General features: G+C 38.7%; 1 protein-coding gene across 1 annotated transcript; it reads right to left on the bottom strand.

Annotated features, from left to right (window-relative positions):
- Positions 1-8526: 8526 nt before the first annotated feature.
- On the bottom strand, positions 8527-14971 carry LOC139454895 (glutamate receptor-like). The gene is made up of 9 exons (XM_071236506.1): positions 14819-14971; positions 13188-13322; positions 12699-12887; positions 12290-12396; positions 11933-12017; positions 11518-11842; positions 9684-9901; positions 9128-9393; positions 8527-8734 (listed from the first exon to the last, which is right to left on the bottom strand). Exons 1-9 carry the CDS (start codon positions 14969-14971, stop codon positions 8527-8529), a joined length of 1686 nt encoding a protein of 561 aa, XP_071092607.1.
- Positions 14972-16548: the final 1577 nt, after the last annotated feature.

Genomic DNA, 16548 nt, shown 5'->3' with positions numbered 1-16548 from the left:
CATGGAAAGAGTTTTGTTGCTTGTATTCACAGTAAGGAATTTACTCAAGCTCCAACCGTGAATCATTAAAAGATTCCAGAGTACAAGGATAAATCGAATAAACATTACATTATGTCGGAAATTCATGTGAGGCAAAATATGAACTGAAATCAACAATATTAGACAAGAACAATAGAGGTAACGAACTGACAAAACCCTTTAGTCAATGGTATTGTACACACGTTCTTTGCAATTTCTGCCTGTTTTGGTGAACTGATATTTCGGAGATGTTGACATTTGGATGACATCCTGTTTTGTTTGCCATTCTGTCGCCAGGTTATATATTTGTCAAGAGAGCAGTAATTGCAGATGTATTACATGTTTTATTCAACCCGTGGAGATACGGGGTAGATCAGGTCACCCTATGCTTGTGGTAAGAGGCGACTAATGGGATCGGGTAGTCAGGGTCGCTGATGTGGTTGATGCATGTCATCGATCCCAATTACGTGCATCGATGCTGATGTTTTTCAGTCACTGGATTGTCTGGTCCAGACTCGATTATTTACAGACTGCCGTCATGTAGATGGAGTGCGGCGTTAAACAACAAACAAAATATATTTTATCTTTCGTAAAACGGGATATAATGCGGGTAATATTTTATATTGATTCATAACCTGAAACAATATTGATCTGCTGTGATAATAAAAATTTGAAAACGTTAAAGAATGTTGTTGTTCAGTACATTAGTTTACACAATATGTGGCTCTCGCTCTGGACAAAAAACCCTTGAAACCGCAATTTGGTCCTCAATTCATGAAGGCTCGTTCTGCAAGCAACAAGACAAAGTAAAAGTTCTTTAATGCACTATTCAGAAAAGTATTCGTCTGTTTGTTTTGTTGTTTAATGCAGTACTTAGCAATATTCCATCTAAATGACGGCGGGGTGTAAATAATCCAGTCTGGAACAGACAGTCCAGTGATGAGCATCATGAATTACCAATTGAAGCAAATTTAATGCGATGACATGCATCAACCAAGTCAACGAGCCTGACCGATCCCGCTAGTCGATGATAAGCATGGGTTGCTGAAGGCCCTTTCTAACCCGGATCTTCACGGTGTTTCAGAGCAGTGGATAATAAAACTATGTCCAACACAGAGTCAGTAGATATAAATGAAGGCACCTCGTTCCATCACTATTAAACACGGATATCGTCAGTGTGAAAGTTCGGTTTTATAAGAAAAATAAAACAAAGAAGATAGAGAGTCAGCTGTGACTTGTTTGTTGTTTAACGCCACACTCAGCAATATTCCATCTTAATGACGGCTGGGTGTAAATAATCAAGTCTGGACCAGATAATCCAGTGACGGGTATCATGAATATCAATCTAAGCAAATGGGATGTGAGGGCAAGCATAAACCGAGTCAACGAGCCTGTCCACCCGATCCCGTCAGTCGCCTCTTTCGACGAGCATGGGCTGCAGAAGATCAATTCTAAGCCGGATATTCACGTGCTGGTTGGATGTGATAATGTTTGTGAATTATTGCACAGGCCAAAAAACCTGGCAGTACGCTGTCGAAGCAAGATCATAAAAAACATATTTCATATTGAAGTTGTTTATGAATGATTTTTGTATTGCGCAAGTCGTCACAAAGATACGATTTATACAGCGACTTATGATCATTTATACTATCCACACGAGTCATGAATATTCATCTTTTATATTCATTTGTATTTTTAATCTTTTAATACGGTGTATTGATGATTAAGTGGTGATTAATTTGTAAAATAAGGATCGGTTTACAAACCTTTTCAGTTGTTTTCTTTTAATCAGTTACATGTAGTATATCCTCTGTATGGTATACACATCAGACATAGTGGGCACCAACCCAAATATATGTGTTTGTGATAATGGATACTACTGAACATATCTTACTTTGAAAACGTCATTATCCAAAATAACTAATTGTTTCACTTTGTTTCCAAAATGCACCGAAACTCTTTTTCCTTTGTTCAATATGTTCAGCAAAATTTCCTCGTAACCCCTCTAATCCCAAGCCCCTCCAGGCAGGACCCTTCCACGGACCTTACACCACGGTATGTAAAAGATCCACATTCAAAACTTGACACACGTTGGCAGACAGAGATCGGCCCAGATTATAACGGATTCTAGGTCCAGGCTAGTCGTGCCGTCATCTACAGCCGCCACATCACCAACAACTACGTCAACGATGAACCAACGCCGCCCTATTTCCTGCAATGACAGAGAACATTGTTCTCCCGTCTTGGAGTGCGTTCTGCCACGTACTTGACATTAAAACCTTTTCGACTGTCATTCACACACCAACAATAAACATGTCTGCTGTCGCCTTAAACTTCAACCCGGAGTTTTGTTTCCGGTAACTGTATCTCTGTGCTGCACCGTGAAAACGATTTAATATTGATTTGTCGCTACACGGAGCTACTGTCTGTCTCATAGTATTTTGTTGATAGACTCTGTTCCAAATATGCGTCGCACTTTACATGTTTATGCTTCAGCAAACTGCATGCGTCTTGATCTGACAACAATGCAACATGATTCACTTCCTGAGACGCTTGCCTCTAAACACGAGTACTTATATTTTAGATCAGACAACAGTGTATTCATTTATCGGGTTTTAAACCAGGCTCGTAAATATTATTTATCCACCATAGCACGCAGAGATGCAAGCTAAAACTCCGTTTCTTCTCGATACAGAGAAAGTCCCGTGATCAAAAATAAAAGTACAATAATTTGAAGGAGTGAGTGACTGAGTTGTGTTTACCGCCGCTTTTCACAGTATTCCGGTTATATACATGAGCTCAAGGTGGAAAGCCAGAAATAATGCAGGTCTTAGACGTTAACAACTTCGGTGAAACCACGAGCACAGGTAAGGTGTTGTGGTTCTGATATCGAACATATACAATTCTAATTGGTTCTCTGCAGCCAATGTCCTATACATTGATGAATGAAGAGGATTTATTAAAAAGAGGTGTCAGAAGGAAAAAGGGTTCCAGTTTTAACCAATCAGAATCAAGCATTCTTCGATGTCATGTATGTTCTGAATCGGGAATATGTTAGGAAAACACCGTCGAACAGCCCGTATTTCTGTGTAGCTTAGAATTGTTCATTGGGAGAAGCACAGTGGTGCGGTTGCCACTGGTTACCTCAAGGCACCTGATATACTGACTAAACATGTAAACCCGTGGCACAGATGGTTTGTATGAAGACAAAAGTGTTCCTTCCAAGACTGTGTGTGTGTCTATCTCTATGTCTGTATATGTGTATGTGTGTCTGTGTGTGTGCTTGTTCTGGTTCGAACTAATGATGGTGTAAGGGCACTGAGATACCATGCTGCAGTTTAGCATGGATACTCCACTCAGACACAGTATATTGACTCCTCGCCGATCAGTCCTTGTTTTAGCCTCATAATGCCGAGCGCAAGGCAGGGTAACAACAAGTACCACATTTTAACGCATTTTTGCATGATAGGGCCGGGGATCGAACTACCGACCTTCTCCTCTCGGGCTTATGTATATCCTGACCCCGGATTAGTACAAGCAGCCACGCACATACATGTACATCTTGAACGTGATTATTATTTCACCTCACCTACTCATTCATCCCAGTTCCCTGGAGATGGGGGATAAAAGCACGTTATCAGGCATGAGATCGACATAGCCTTCTCTACCTATATATGTAATCAATAGCAGTGTGTTTGCAAGACCTCACATTTCTATGATTACATTGAAAGACAAATATCTTACCATTTTGGAAATATGGAAAACAGATGCACGATGTGAATTATGTCAATAACATTAGTGGGAACAAACAAACCGGAGTATTGAATGCATATTATGCTTATATACAGCTAAGAAATATGGATAAACAACGACACATGGTTTGGCAAACGATGAAGGGTTATATACTATCTGTAAGATTGCTGTAAATGGCCATGAGATATTGGTTGGCCCTCCGTTGGATGGAATGAAAGTGACAAAACTCACACACCAGCCGACAGTGTTTCTTCATTGTCGACGTAGTTGCTGGTGATATGGTGGTCGTAGCCGACGCCGAGACGCCGAGTTTTGCATTGGGATCTTTTTTTTTTATAAAATGTGTTGTAAATTCATTGACCCGCGCAACATTCATGACTGACGTGGGTAGAAAAAATAACAGAAGTCTCTGTAGAAAGATATTATCATCATATCATCACAACGAAATGCTCTATCAAGACCATTGATGGAAAACACCAATGTTATAGATCTGAACTACACTGGTTCATGGTATTGTTACGGTGGCGAACTGCTCTGTGTCCAACCCGTGAAATACTTTACATAATTCATATTACCCATAAGAGGAGAGTGGTCGTGGGTAACAGCTTTGTAGCATGTGCATTTTATAGTTTTACAATGTTAAATGGTAAATATGACGGCACAGTACTTCACTGTCAGGAAACACACGAGTGAGTAAGTATGGTTTTACACCGCTTTTAGCAATATTCCAGCAATATCAAGGCGGTGGACACTAGGTGGGGGTCACAAACTGATTACATTACGTCATCCGAACAATAGGATAACTTCAGTGAAGTTTCTTTGTAGAGTTGACTTTTCATACATTTTTTCTCTTAAAACGTCAATGTGTAATTGATAACGGAAACCAGTAACTGTAACAAGTCCATTAAACATCACTTTATTCTGAAATTAAATAATGCATAGTTGCATATTCATATTCATGAAGATTCAAAGTTTGCACATGCATGTTAGTGCACGGCGCACAGTTTGGATGTGTGCATGTTTGTTGGGAGTATCGTATGTGGGTTTTGAATGTGAACAGCACAAAACGATTTTTTAAGTATCAGGTGCTCATGACAACATTTTTGTTTAACTGTAGATAACGCTTATGCAATGCCACATCATCCTGGAAGTTATGATTTTGGAAAGGATTTCTTTCTTCTGGTTTTGTGGCTTTAAGTAGTAAAATATCTATGATGTTATTGGTGATACTATTCACGAATATTTGATCAGCCGATAGAAATCAACTTTTATTTTACTGTAAATAACGGTTACGCAATGCCATGGCTTGCTGAAAATCAATGACAACGAGCCGTGGGTATGCCCCTAACAGTATGGTTCCATGTTCGTCGAAACACCATATCATGGTTATCTACGGCAGGGCAACTCTCTGGACGTGTGACGTCACGCCAGCAAGCCAACCATATTCGGTTGGTGGATCTACGAAATCAATACCAAACTGCCACATTTACAGCTAGGACAATTCTTTGGTGAAGACCAATTCGTAGCAGAACCGTAGGCATCCGGTTGAGGGAGCACAACTCTCGGCCCCACGTCCAGCGATACACGCCATTTTCCTCCAATGCCACCGTCAATATAGACAGTATCTGAGGCTGCTACAGTACACTGTTCACAGATCAGTCCAATTTTCATCTGGACAGATCTGATGATAGTGAAATGGTCTGCGGGCGTCCAGAAGAACGTTTTAGCGACTCTTGCGTTACTCAACGTCATCAGTTTGGTGATGAAAGTGTAATGGTATGGGGCGGCATCATAACTCGTGGGAGAGCACAACTCATGATCATCATCGTTAATGGCGTACGCTACCGGGACGACATCGTTCGAGATCATATTCTTCCCCTTGTAAATGACGGGACGTAGCGGTCCGTTGCATCAGGATAATGCCCGCCCACATTCTGCAGACGTGTCCACCATACAATGTGTCTGGGATGAGATGGGTCGACGCCTACATCAGGACCAGAACCATCTTTGGTTGACATGTGCCGTTTTCAACCATCTGGTGTCTTCAATGCGTCAATTGACACTATTAATTATGTTGTCACACTATCCCTCTATCACATTGTTGTCTGGTCCAGGCTCGAATAGTCACAGACCGCGGGCACGAAGCTGGATTATTGATGAGTTCATTTATAGTGCATTTAAGAACTTTCACTTCGTCTGAGTTCCTTGGAGTATGAACCACTGACGTTTCACGGGCATGTGACCGTATTTTTGTCCAACATGAAAGCCATGTAAACTTTTGTACTATAAAATAATATTGCTCAATATTTCTAAGTCTTTATAATCACAGCACACGAATATTGTTTCAGCGAATGAATGAATATATAATATTTTCCACAACATATCACAATTTACAAAAGTAAGGTGTTTGAGATTTCCCATTGATTCCTACCTAGAACATCTAATACATCTGTAAATGCATCTACAATTACTACTCCCTTGGCAAATATAGAATCATGCCACTGTATTACATACAAAACAGGATGTCATACAAATCTCAACATCTCCAAATGTCTCCGAACATGCAAACATTGCTGATAAAACCTTCAAAACTTTTTTCCATATTCATAAGAATTCCCATCTAAACGTTGAGTCGATTGTTCAATTCCGACTTCATAATAAGCATGTGTGTACATTACCATTGACTTGAGGTTTTGTCAGTGCATTAACTCATTTTATTCAATATTGTAGGTTTCAATTGCGATACTAATATTTTGCCTCATTTCCGACATAAAGTTCAATCGATTTATGAAAGTGAAATAAATTATCTCTGTACGCTTGCGTCATTTAATCATTGAGTAAATTCCAGTCACTGACTGTTTACTTAGCGCTCCTGTTACATATACTATCATCTATGCATCTGCTACAGTTGTGTGCATGGTCTCTGCTAAAATTATCAACGGACGTCTAAAAATCACACTTCGCGACCTCGATGCTCTATGTCTATCACGATGTCTGTCACTGAATCGCCTAGCTACTACACAGACAGTCGACATTTGCTTCTATATCATCTTCTATAGTGTGATGGACACCAACCACACGCAAATATTGACCTAGGTTATGAGAAAATTCTGTTCATGTTCAGATCCCCGTACGTGATTTCGGTACACAACAATCACACAGAAAACTGTGGCTTTGTTGTGGAAACATTTCACATAGTATGTTCGGTGTTCAACCATTAACTGCTGAATGTTTATACCCTTTACTGTCTGTGATGCAGTCGAATGAGTGAATGATCAGGTTTAGCAAGATATGAACAATAACTCCCTTGTTTAAAAAGCAACAAAACTATTTCAATAAATCATGACAAATATTGAATTGACCTAGCCTTAACTAAAAGGTTACGGCCATCGCGATAGCATAGAGAGAGTACGACAGATGGATCTTCCAATTTAAATGGACCAAATAACAAGGTTTAACTGGATATACAACAGTACTCATGTCGACTCGACTGTTTGGTAAGTCAGAGTTACCAAATACGAAACTTATCACGTTCTTCCAGTGAAGATCTGGGTAAGAATTGATCTTCAGCAAAAGGCGACCAACGGTATTTGGTGGTCAGGCGTCGGTTGATGTATGTCATCGTGTCCCAGTTGCGTCGATCGATGCTTACGAGGGGCGTTCAATAAGTTTTACTAATCAATATATGACCAAGTCGCAGAATATCTTTTGCACTTTTATTTTTCAATATAATCTCCATTCACCTAAATACACTTGTTCCATTTTTCCTTCAAGCTTTTAATACCACTTTCATAGAAATCCGCAGATTGGCCCTCTAACCACACCTCTGTGGCAGCCTTTATGTCCTCGTCATCCTGGAAGCGTCTTCCACGTAGGGCAGATTTCATTTGCCGGAACAGGAAATAGTCACTGGGGGCTAAGTCTGGACTGTAGGGTGGGTGATTTAACTGTATTGCCCAGACTTAGCCCCCAGTGATTATTTCGATTAGGATTATAAAGTTGCAAAACTTATTGAACGCCCCTCGTATGATGTCAATCTCTCGATTGTCTGGTCCAGATTCGATTATTTACAGAACGCGCTCATAAAGCTGGAATATTGCTGAGGGCGGCGTCAAACAACAAAAAAACACTATTCTTGTGTTCATTGTTTGTTGTCGTTAAATCTACATTTTGAAGGATTTGATGCCAACATTCTTTCGCATTGTCACAAGTTAAGTTATAGAATATATCTGTATTTCAGTCAGACTGTCTCCCTCTGGCCACAGTACTGTGACTAACACAGGTTTAGACCATTATACCAGTCTTTTCGTATTTTTCTCGTAGCAACGAGATATCTTCACGAGATAGCTGTGTGGATCCTATATTGTATTAATTGTATTAAATATAAAGTTACATATAAACCTTTATCATAACACGACTAACACCCTTTTGATAAACATGTTCAATCATTGTTTATAGGATAGTTCAGGATACTCCCGATTACTCATATTATGATAGATGTATTCCTCAAACGAACTTAAAGAAAACCCAATTTTCTCATATCACTTTTGTTAATCTGTCATGCCATTACTACTGAGTTCCTACAAAAGAGAACAGTAATTTATACTGGGGCGTTCTATGACAGATGCTAAAATGAAATAATCGGGTGCACTTTAACTTCGTTTGAGCAGTATCGTTCAAAAGGATTTGCCCTGATGCATTGAACAGGGCATCAATTGTAACTGTGACTAACAAGAACGTACAATGAATAAACAATCAATGTTTGTTGACACGGTAGTTTAGGAAATGTTCGATTCCTATTACAGTAAAGGCTACTGTAATTCCTGATACACACATTGTCCAGGCACTCTGCAAGTGGCTCATTTGAAGCTTCGTCATCGCGTGTACATATTCCTCCGTTATTTTGCTGGACCGTTTTCTTGCCCAGGCTTCCAGCATGCCGTTATCGTACAGGCGGATGAGTCTGGAACAGCAGGACGTATATTTGTAATACAACTGCAAATCAATAACAATAGGGGCGGTGGGTACCCTTGTGGTTAACGCGTTTGCCCGTTACTCTGAGGACCCGACCCCATTTTTGGTATTCCCCGCCGTACTATGGCCGGAATATTGCTAGGAGCGGCATTTAACCATATATACTCACCCACTCACTCAATAACAATAAATGTCTTTTCACTAAAAACAATAGAATTATGTCATCCTTTCTTTTCAGAAGTCATTGTATTCACTCCAGCTCATAAACATATATTGCACAAATTTCAACAAACTATACCACCGCATATATCACTAGATAGGATACATTTCTTTCATCTGATATTTCTTTTAGAGATGAAAAATGTGAGTGTTTAGTACTTACTTGTCTGAAAATAACTCCGCAAGAGGTGAATTGATGGGAAAGGGCAGGCTTAGATAGTTCGGACCAGTACTACATTTCATCCTTCTGAGGTTATCGACTGTCTTTTCTATACCATCAGCGTTTAATGAACCGGTAATGTATGCGTAGTAGCCAGACTGTAGGAGCGTCTTGATGTGAAGATCCTCTACCAGAGAGTTTGGGATATTTGCAGATCGGGTGTGCAACACTTTTGCCCAGATTTTCTTGCTCATGCTATCATCAGAATACTGAAAAGCGTTCAGAAAGCACATTAATTGGAAGTCAGCTGAAAGAAGTAGGTTGAGGATATGGGGTGTACGTTGCTGAGTATTTCATTCTTGCTTAGTATTTCATTCGTGACATCAAATTTTATTTACAAAATAGGATTTAACTAATACATAGAATATGATTAACCATCTGCAACCGACAAACGTTCTAATCAATGATCTATTTCGTTGTGTGCCTTTCACAACAATATGCGAACAGGGATCCGGAGTAAGTATAAAGACAATACAATTGCAGTTTCCATAGCAATTACCTTGTATGTGTCTTGAATAGATGACCCTTTAGTAATGATAATCTGGAAGTCATCATTTTCTGCAAGCTCTTCTATCGTACTGAAGGGGATTTTTTCTTTTACCACTGATACAATTGCAAAGAGATTACCAGTGTAAACTGCGACAATGGTGATGCAAAACAACCACCAGCTGGCGTAAAATATACAGCCAGGTATGGTCTGTGGGAGATGAAGCGAACCTGTGGATGTAATGTTTCCAAATGTTAAATATACCACTCAAAAAAAGTTAAAGACCATCACATTCATTCATGTCACAATACTTTACTGGTCATATGAAAGAATTGGGTGTTTTTGTTTGTTTTGTTTTTCATTGTTTTTATTCATTTCAGTAGGATGTTACATTTCCACATGTTCTGGCATATTTGTTTTCACGTACAACGTCCGGACCAGTATATGACTGTGAGATGCAGTCGGACAGAATGCATTATAACATATCGTACAGAAAAGGATTCATATTTCTTGACATATATCAGTCGGATCGTGCATATCTATGCATATATATATATATATATATATATATATATATATATATATATATATATATATATATATAGCTGTTAAAGCTGCAACGAATCGGGTCTTCTTTAACTTCTTTTGAGAAGAATGCTTCCATGTTTTGAGAAAGTTCAAATTTTCACAGCACAAAGAGTCAATGATAAAGTGGAGAAATAACTTAATACTACTTTAGAACATTTACAGTTGATGTTCATATATTTCTGATCAAATATAGATATTTTATTAAATTATATCCACACAACCGTTTCTTCTATGGTAAGAAATCTCCATTCTATGATGGCAACTAAATTATAATCATGTGTCGATGAAACACTTTCAAATATTGTTGCTGCCAGGTATTCGTGAAAGCTTGGAAAGATGGAATTTTGGTACACTGATTTTTTTCACCTGAACTGGCATATTTGCATCATAGGCACCGATGACAAAGGATAGGCAATATTTCAAGAACCTTTGAGTGATACAGTGGTGCGAGAGAACAGAGTAATTTTATAAGTAAGTTTAAAACAAAGATTGTTCTTTAACGAATTGATGAAAATCTGGTATTTTGGTGGAAAATGATTAACCCTGCTTTCTGTTTTTAACGTTTGTCTGTCCTAGATGCTTTCTAACAAAAACACGTTCAGAATAGAGATAGTGAAACGAAAATAACATATTTTGTCTCCTGTAAACTCAAATTGTAGACAGTTATCAATGTCAAGTGTATCCCACGCTTGGCCAAGTACAAGAATATGAGATGCTATGATTGAGTCTGTAGTTTTTTTGAAGTTGCATAATTTAGGGATAATCAAATAGCTGTTCGGATTAGGATTATTAATAACTGTATTTAAAAATATTAAATAATTGGATACGTGGGTTTCACCGAAGTGGTGAACGTCTGAGACCTGCGTCACTTTGGTCTTTCCTCCCACATTAAGCTGACACGTCACGATATAACTGGAATACTCTTAAAAGCGGCGTTAAACCCAAGTCACTCACTCATTTGGATAAAGAATATTTAGATTTTTCTAATTGGCCCTACACTGCACTATTCAGAAGTACCCCACAAGAGGGAATACTGGTCATGAACATCTGGTATTGTGGAACGGATTTCATGCAGTGATGCGTTTAATGTTATTTTTTCCCAATATAATCTTGACCGATTAATTGTGGGCCTCATTCCAGACTACTTTAGAGGTATTAAGCTGGGATATACTGCATAACGTTAGGCCAATGATACTATAAGCTCGATGGACCAACGATGAAGACAATGCTGTCTTGAATCTGAATGATAACTGGGTACCTTGACGTAGCGGCACAAGAACCGCCGTCATGACACTGTCTGATGTTGATGGTGGACATGCAGGAATCTCCCCGGCCTTGATATGCTCTCCAACACTGTATCGTTCCAGCAATGCATAGAGTCCTATGCACCATACTATCGTTAGTAGTCCGCATACATACACTTCCCATTTAAAAATAGACACCAACAACATCCGATGGTTATCATTATTTGACAGTTTTTTATGGACTACCTCACATTCGTATTGGTACATGATATGAGGAAACGTAAAGGTCTTGGTTCTTTTTAGGGTGATTCCATAAGGTATGCCAGAAAGATCAACATCCTGAAAAAACAAAGTAGAAATGGCTTTATGTGTAATCTTTCAATTGATCTTTGTTTGAAAACAGTTTGACTCAAGTTATTTTGTCCTTACATTTCGAGCTACCATGCCAAGAAGACCGTCCCAGGTTTCTGACAATTCACCCCAAGACTTGTCAGGTGGTTCGATCAGTTCATATCTGAAGTGAAAGGGAAATATTTTGGTCATCGAAAATATCAGGTACAATGTACTTTAAAACAAACATCTTCAATGTGAGTTGACATTATATTTGAAGGGTAAGGCCCAAAATGTTAATATCATTATATGTAATTCTAGTCTTTTTAATGACACATTTGATTAGCGTAGTTGTTATTATATATAATAGTTATATGGTAAGATGAGCATTAGTAGTAACAACAGTAAAGAAGATACTGATAAAATTAGTGGGGATGGGTATTTTGTGACACGTACGTAAAATTGAGATATTCTCCAAGGCTGTCGAATAAATCCTTGCAGACATGAGTGTACACAATGGAGCCATTTGTTGGAGAAGTTGATTTCTTGCAAAATTCGCCCCACTACAGAAAATAGGATTATATCAAGAGAATAATTATCGTTATATTCATGTTTTATTCAAATGCACAAGATATGTTTATGGCTGCTGTCAACCTTTCCCTTTTACCGTTTCCCTTTTCTCCGTGAATTAGTTATTTAGATTATTTTGATGGAATTGGTTGTCTCAGAAAGAGGTCTTTTAATCCTTTTAGGAACACCATCCCTGTTTTCTAACAAATATAGATTTGTGACAACTCCATTATGTGATATAAATGATAAAAATGCATTAATTTTTAGATATGTGGAAGTGATTGCACTTAATCACCTCCAAGATGCCAATTTTCAGTTTTCTTCCATTCAGCATGTATGCCGTATTGGGGAAGAGAGTAGCAATGAAGACGGAGTAATTGTCCCCGTCATTTGTTGAGTCACCGATTTGCGACCATTTCCGGGTGTTGGGCTTCCACAGGAGGGTGCTGATGTTCACATTTGAGCGACCAGATATATCCTTCCCCTGAACAACGAATGTAACAAACCACTTCAGCTATAAAATAATATTCAACATCAATGAAATAATAATAATAGTGTGTGAGTGAGTGAATTGGGTTTAACGCCGCTTTTAACAGTATTCTAGTCATATCGCGGCGCGTCAGCTTAATGTTGAATCGGAGGAAAGCCCGAAGTGATGCAGGTCTCACCCGAGATAATAAAACTCAGTCGATACTGACGATTTGCTTATGGCTTCAATCATTTTGTATAAGTTTAGTGTCAGTTTCTTTCAACGTCTAAACGAATATATATTGTTGCCAGTTACCTTGATTGCTACTGCTATGTTGTCCAGATCAGCATGTACTTCTGATACTAATGGCGGGTCGACATTCAGGAAGAACCATTTCGAAAAATGACGTAGCAGTGTTCCTTGTCCGCATTCCTTGTCTTTTTTTGAAGACTGGCAGAAAGATCAAATCATAAATACACATCAGGATAACGTTGGCATATTGTGATGAAAAGACAAGCTTTCTTTAAAAGTGGCCAATTGAACTTACAGATAAAACCAGTATTTCTAACAAACGAATATCACAAATACAGGCCCTCCTTTCTATTTCAATTAAATGCTTTGAATTGGCTAAAAATGAAGGCGTAATGGTAGCATAGCTTCCATATGGGAACCGAATACATTTATTATGTAAACGACAAGAAACACTGTTGCATTTGACAGCGGCCGTTAGCGGAACACGTGCACAGCCGTTCTAGGGAACTCCGTGAAATGCGGAATAACTTCGGCTTTATCCGTCAAAATCCATGTTACCTTGTCATTCTTATTGACAAAACCTTTTCCGAAAAAACAGTAATTTCTTTTGGTTAACTACTTCGGTCAAAGAAATAAAGGACGAGTGGGAGTTATTTATCGTACAGTAAAACACTGCATGGAGAATGTTTTTTGTACGATAAAAAACGACTCTTAGTCGTTTCTTTCTTACATGAAATATCAACATTATTTACAGACACTTTACTGATTATGATACAAATTACAAGCTTTATATGTATCCGTATTTGAAATAGTGAAGATTCCCCTAATAGAATCAGATCTCTACAATGTTGGACAAGTCCATTTTTATGCACAGATGGATATTTCCAACTTATTCTTACAATATTCACGTCGATTTTTTTTTCATTTGATTGTCCGGCCTTCTCGTTCAGCTGCGTTGCCCAGCTGCATCTATTGGGAACAACTCATTAGACGCTCCCCTCTCAAACAACTCTCCAGACACTCCCCTTTCGTTGTTCTTTGCGATTTATCGCGTAGTTATCTTATATATATGGATAATGTATACAAAATACATTTTTGCTAAAAAGGAATCAACTGTATCGAAGGGGAATTATCATTTACGTTCAGTGCGCTCTTGAAACAAGGGTTGATTATAATAACACTTACCCGTTTCTCTTCTCAGCTACTGTCAGCCATGTTTCGCGAGGTATGGCGACAGTAAGTATTGTTATAGTTCGGCGAAATGCGGAATTCAACGGACACGACCGATGTGTTCGGTTGCCGATGCTGTCGGTTCCAATAGCGGCTGTTTGGTGTTTCCAATAGTGAGTGAGTGAGTGAGTGAGGTTTTACGCCGCTTTTAGCAATATTCCAGCAATATCACGGCGGGGGACACCAGAAATGGGCTTCACACATTGTACCCATGTCGGGAATCGAACCCGGGTCTTCGGTGTGACGAGCGAACGCTTTAACCACTAGACTACCCGACCGCCCCAGTGTTTCCAATAAGAACCGCTGTTACGACGATAGTTATTGCAGTTATGTCGCATTTGAAACAATTCCTTCCCACTTGATGGCTAAACACACGATATTGCTTACATTAATTCCGATAATCCTTCTTTTCATTCAAATAGACAGGAGGTCCCGAATACGTGTATTATAATTGTAAAACGTACTATATTTGTGATGCGTGGCAAGCAGTTGTTGATACCGTCACAGAAGACAACAAAGTTAAACAATTTGCGATAAATGTGGAGTTGGTTCTTCTGGAGAGTTTTTTCCATTAAGCCGGTCAGACTCCGCTCAAAGGCATGCACATGGAAAAACATTGCAGTCACGCCATGCTGTGTCGTCCATTCTTCAATAGAGTCATGTATGTCTCTTCCTGTTTAGAAATGGAAACGTTAACTACAAACAGGAATACTATCAATGGACGCAAAATAATATATTCTCAGATCAAAGATTCAAATATCGTTTGAATGCCTAAAAAATAACGTTCTTGAATTTGAAGAATTAAAAGGAGATTCACTTACCCATGGACGAATGACCAACAAAAATCAAACTTGAACCCGGATGGAGAGACATCATGCATAATAGGTGATATAGTTCATATTTTCCAAGTATCGTTCTGGAAGGTGCTGTATAAGAAATATTAAGATGAAAACTATTACACACAATAGTACCCTGAAAAGGGAATTCCAGTCTATGTACATGTCTGTAATGTGATCGAGTGAGTGAGATGGAGTTTATGCTGCTTTTCGTGTGGGTATTCTCCTTCGTAGTAAGTGAATGTACACACACGAATTATGTTACCAATGATACATATCGCATTGTGTCTCTGCCTCTGATATTCGCATGCATGTCTCTTGGTCAGCATGTTATACATTTTCATTACCCAGGTAACTGTATGCAGATGATAATGTAATTTACATGATTGCTCATATAGAATTCATACACTCATTATGAATAAATGTTGTTATTAAGGATACGTTTCCCTGTCACATATCAGAAAGTAAGGTGCCTCGAGCATAATGTCTACAGATCAAGAACGAGTAAAGTGTTGACTATAATGTCATTTAAATATTCTTCATTATTTTTGGGGAACTTTTAATGTGTATCGAGAAGTAAAAAAGGGGTATATTATGTATATGTTCCAGGTAAGGTTCATTATAAGCAGACACAAGGCACCACACTAATGAGGTGCAATGTCAGTTACAATGTACAAAATATTATAAAATTGATTTTCTACAAACCTGTCAAGTTCCCGAAACGAGTGCAGGACGAACCGACGAAAAGCACTATATGACCAACTACACATATGTACATGCGTGCAACGTCCATGGCTCTGGACGTTTATATACCATTTAACTGTAATCCCCATACCATCGTCCTACTGTCGACTCACTGAAGAAAATGAAGGAATAATTCGATTAATTAGATGCTGTTATTATATAAGTTGTGTGTTTCATGTACACGGATGGCTAAGTAAATATGCGTCCCCGTAAGCTGATCGAACTGTGATAGAAGTCAGCAAACATTGTACATTCATGACGAGCTGACGTGTGCGTTCAATACTTCACCATAGAGGGATTTGTAAAAACGTGAAATCAGTTGCTGAGGCCAGCATAATGTGTTTACAATGTTACACGATTTTTAAAAAGCAATGTGAAGATTACACGATATACGGCTTTTCCATTGGACGAGAGGCCGGTCACATGACGGCGAAACTGACGTTCATAAGCGTGCGAACAACACTATATTTGACGTTCATACGTTTTTTCACGAGACTATTATTGAAATACATTTACCTAGCCTTCCACAATCCTGGGGAAACCCCAGGTAAATTCCCTTGCATGAATACACACAAAAGTGTTGTTTCTGATCATTTAGGCCCTTTAATCTTAAC

The sequence above is a fragment of the Haliotis cracherodii genome, unplaced genomic scaffold, assembly GCF_022045235.1.
Source record: "Haliotis cracherodii isolate W230 unplaced genomic scaffold, xgHalCrac1.p SCAF_11, whole genome shotgun sequence".
NCBI lineage: Eukaryota > Metazoa > Mollusca > Gastropoda > Lepetellida > Haliotidae > Haliotis > Haliotis cracherodii.
Note: the sequence above shows the minus strand (reverse complement) of the source record. Positions and strands in the feature narration are given on the sequence as shown.

Coding starts and splice junctions, on each gene's coding strand:
- LOC139454895 (XM_071236506.1), bottom strand. CDS start 14,971: ATGTTTTTCCATGTGCATGCCTTTGAGCGGAGTCTGACCGGCTTAATG. Junction 11,843..11,932: donor TTGGCATGGTAGCTCGAAAT/GTAAGGACAAAA, acceptor TTGTTTTTTCAG/GATGTTGATCTTTCTGGCAT. Junction 8,735..9,127: donor GCGGAGTTATTTTCAGACAA/GTAAGTACTAAA, acceptor CTGCTGTTCCAG/ACTCATCCGCCTGTACGATA.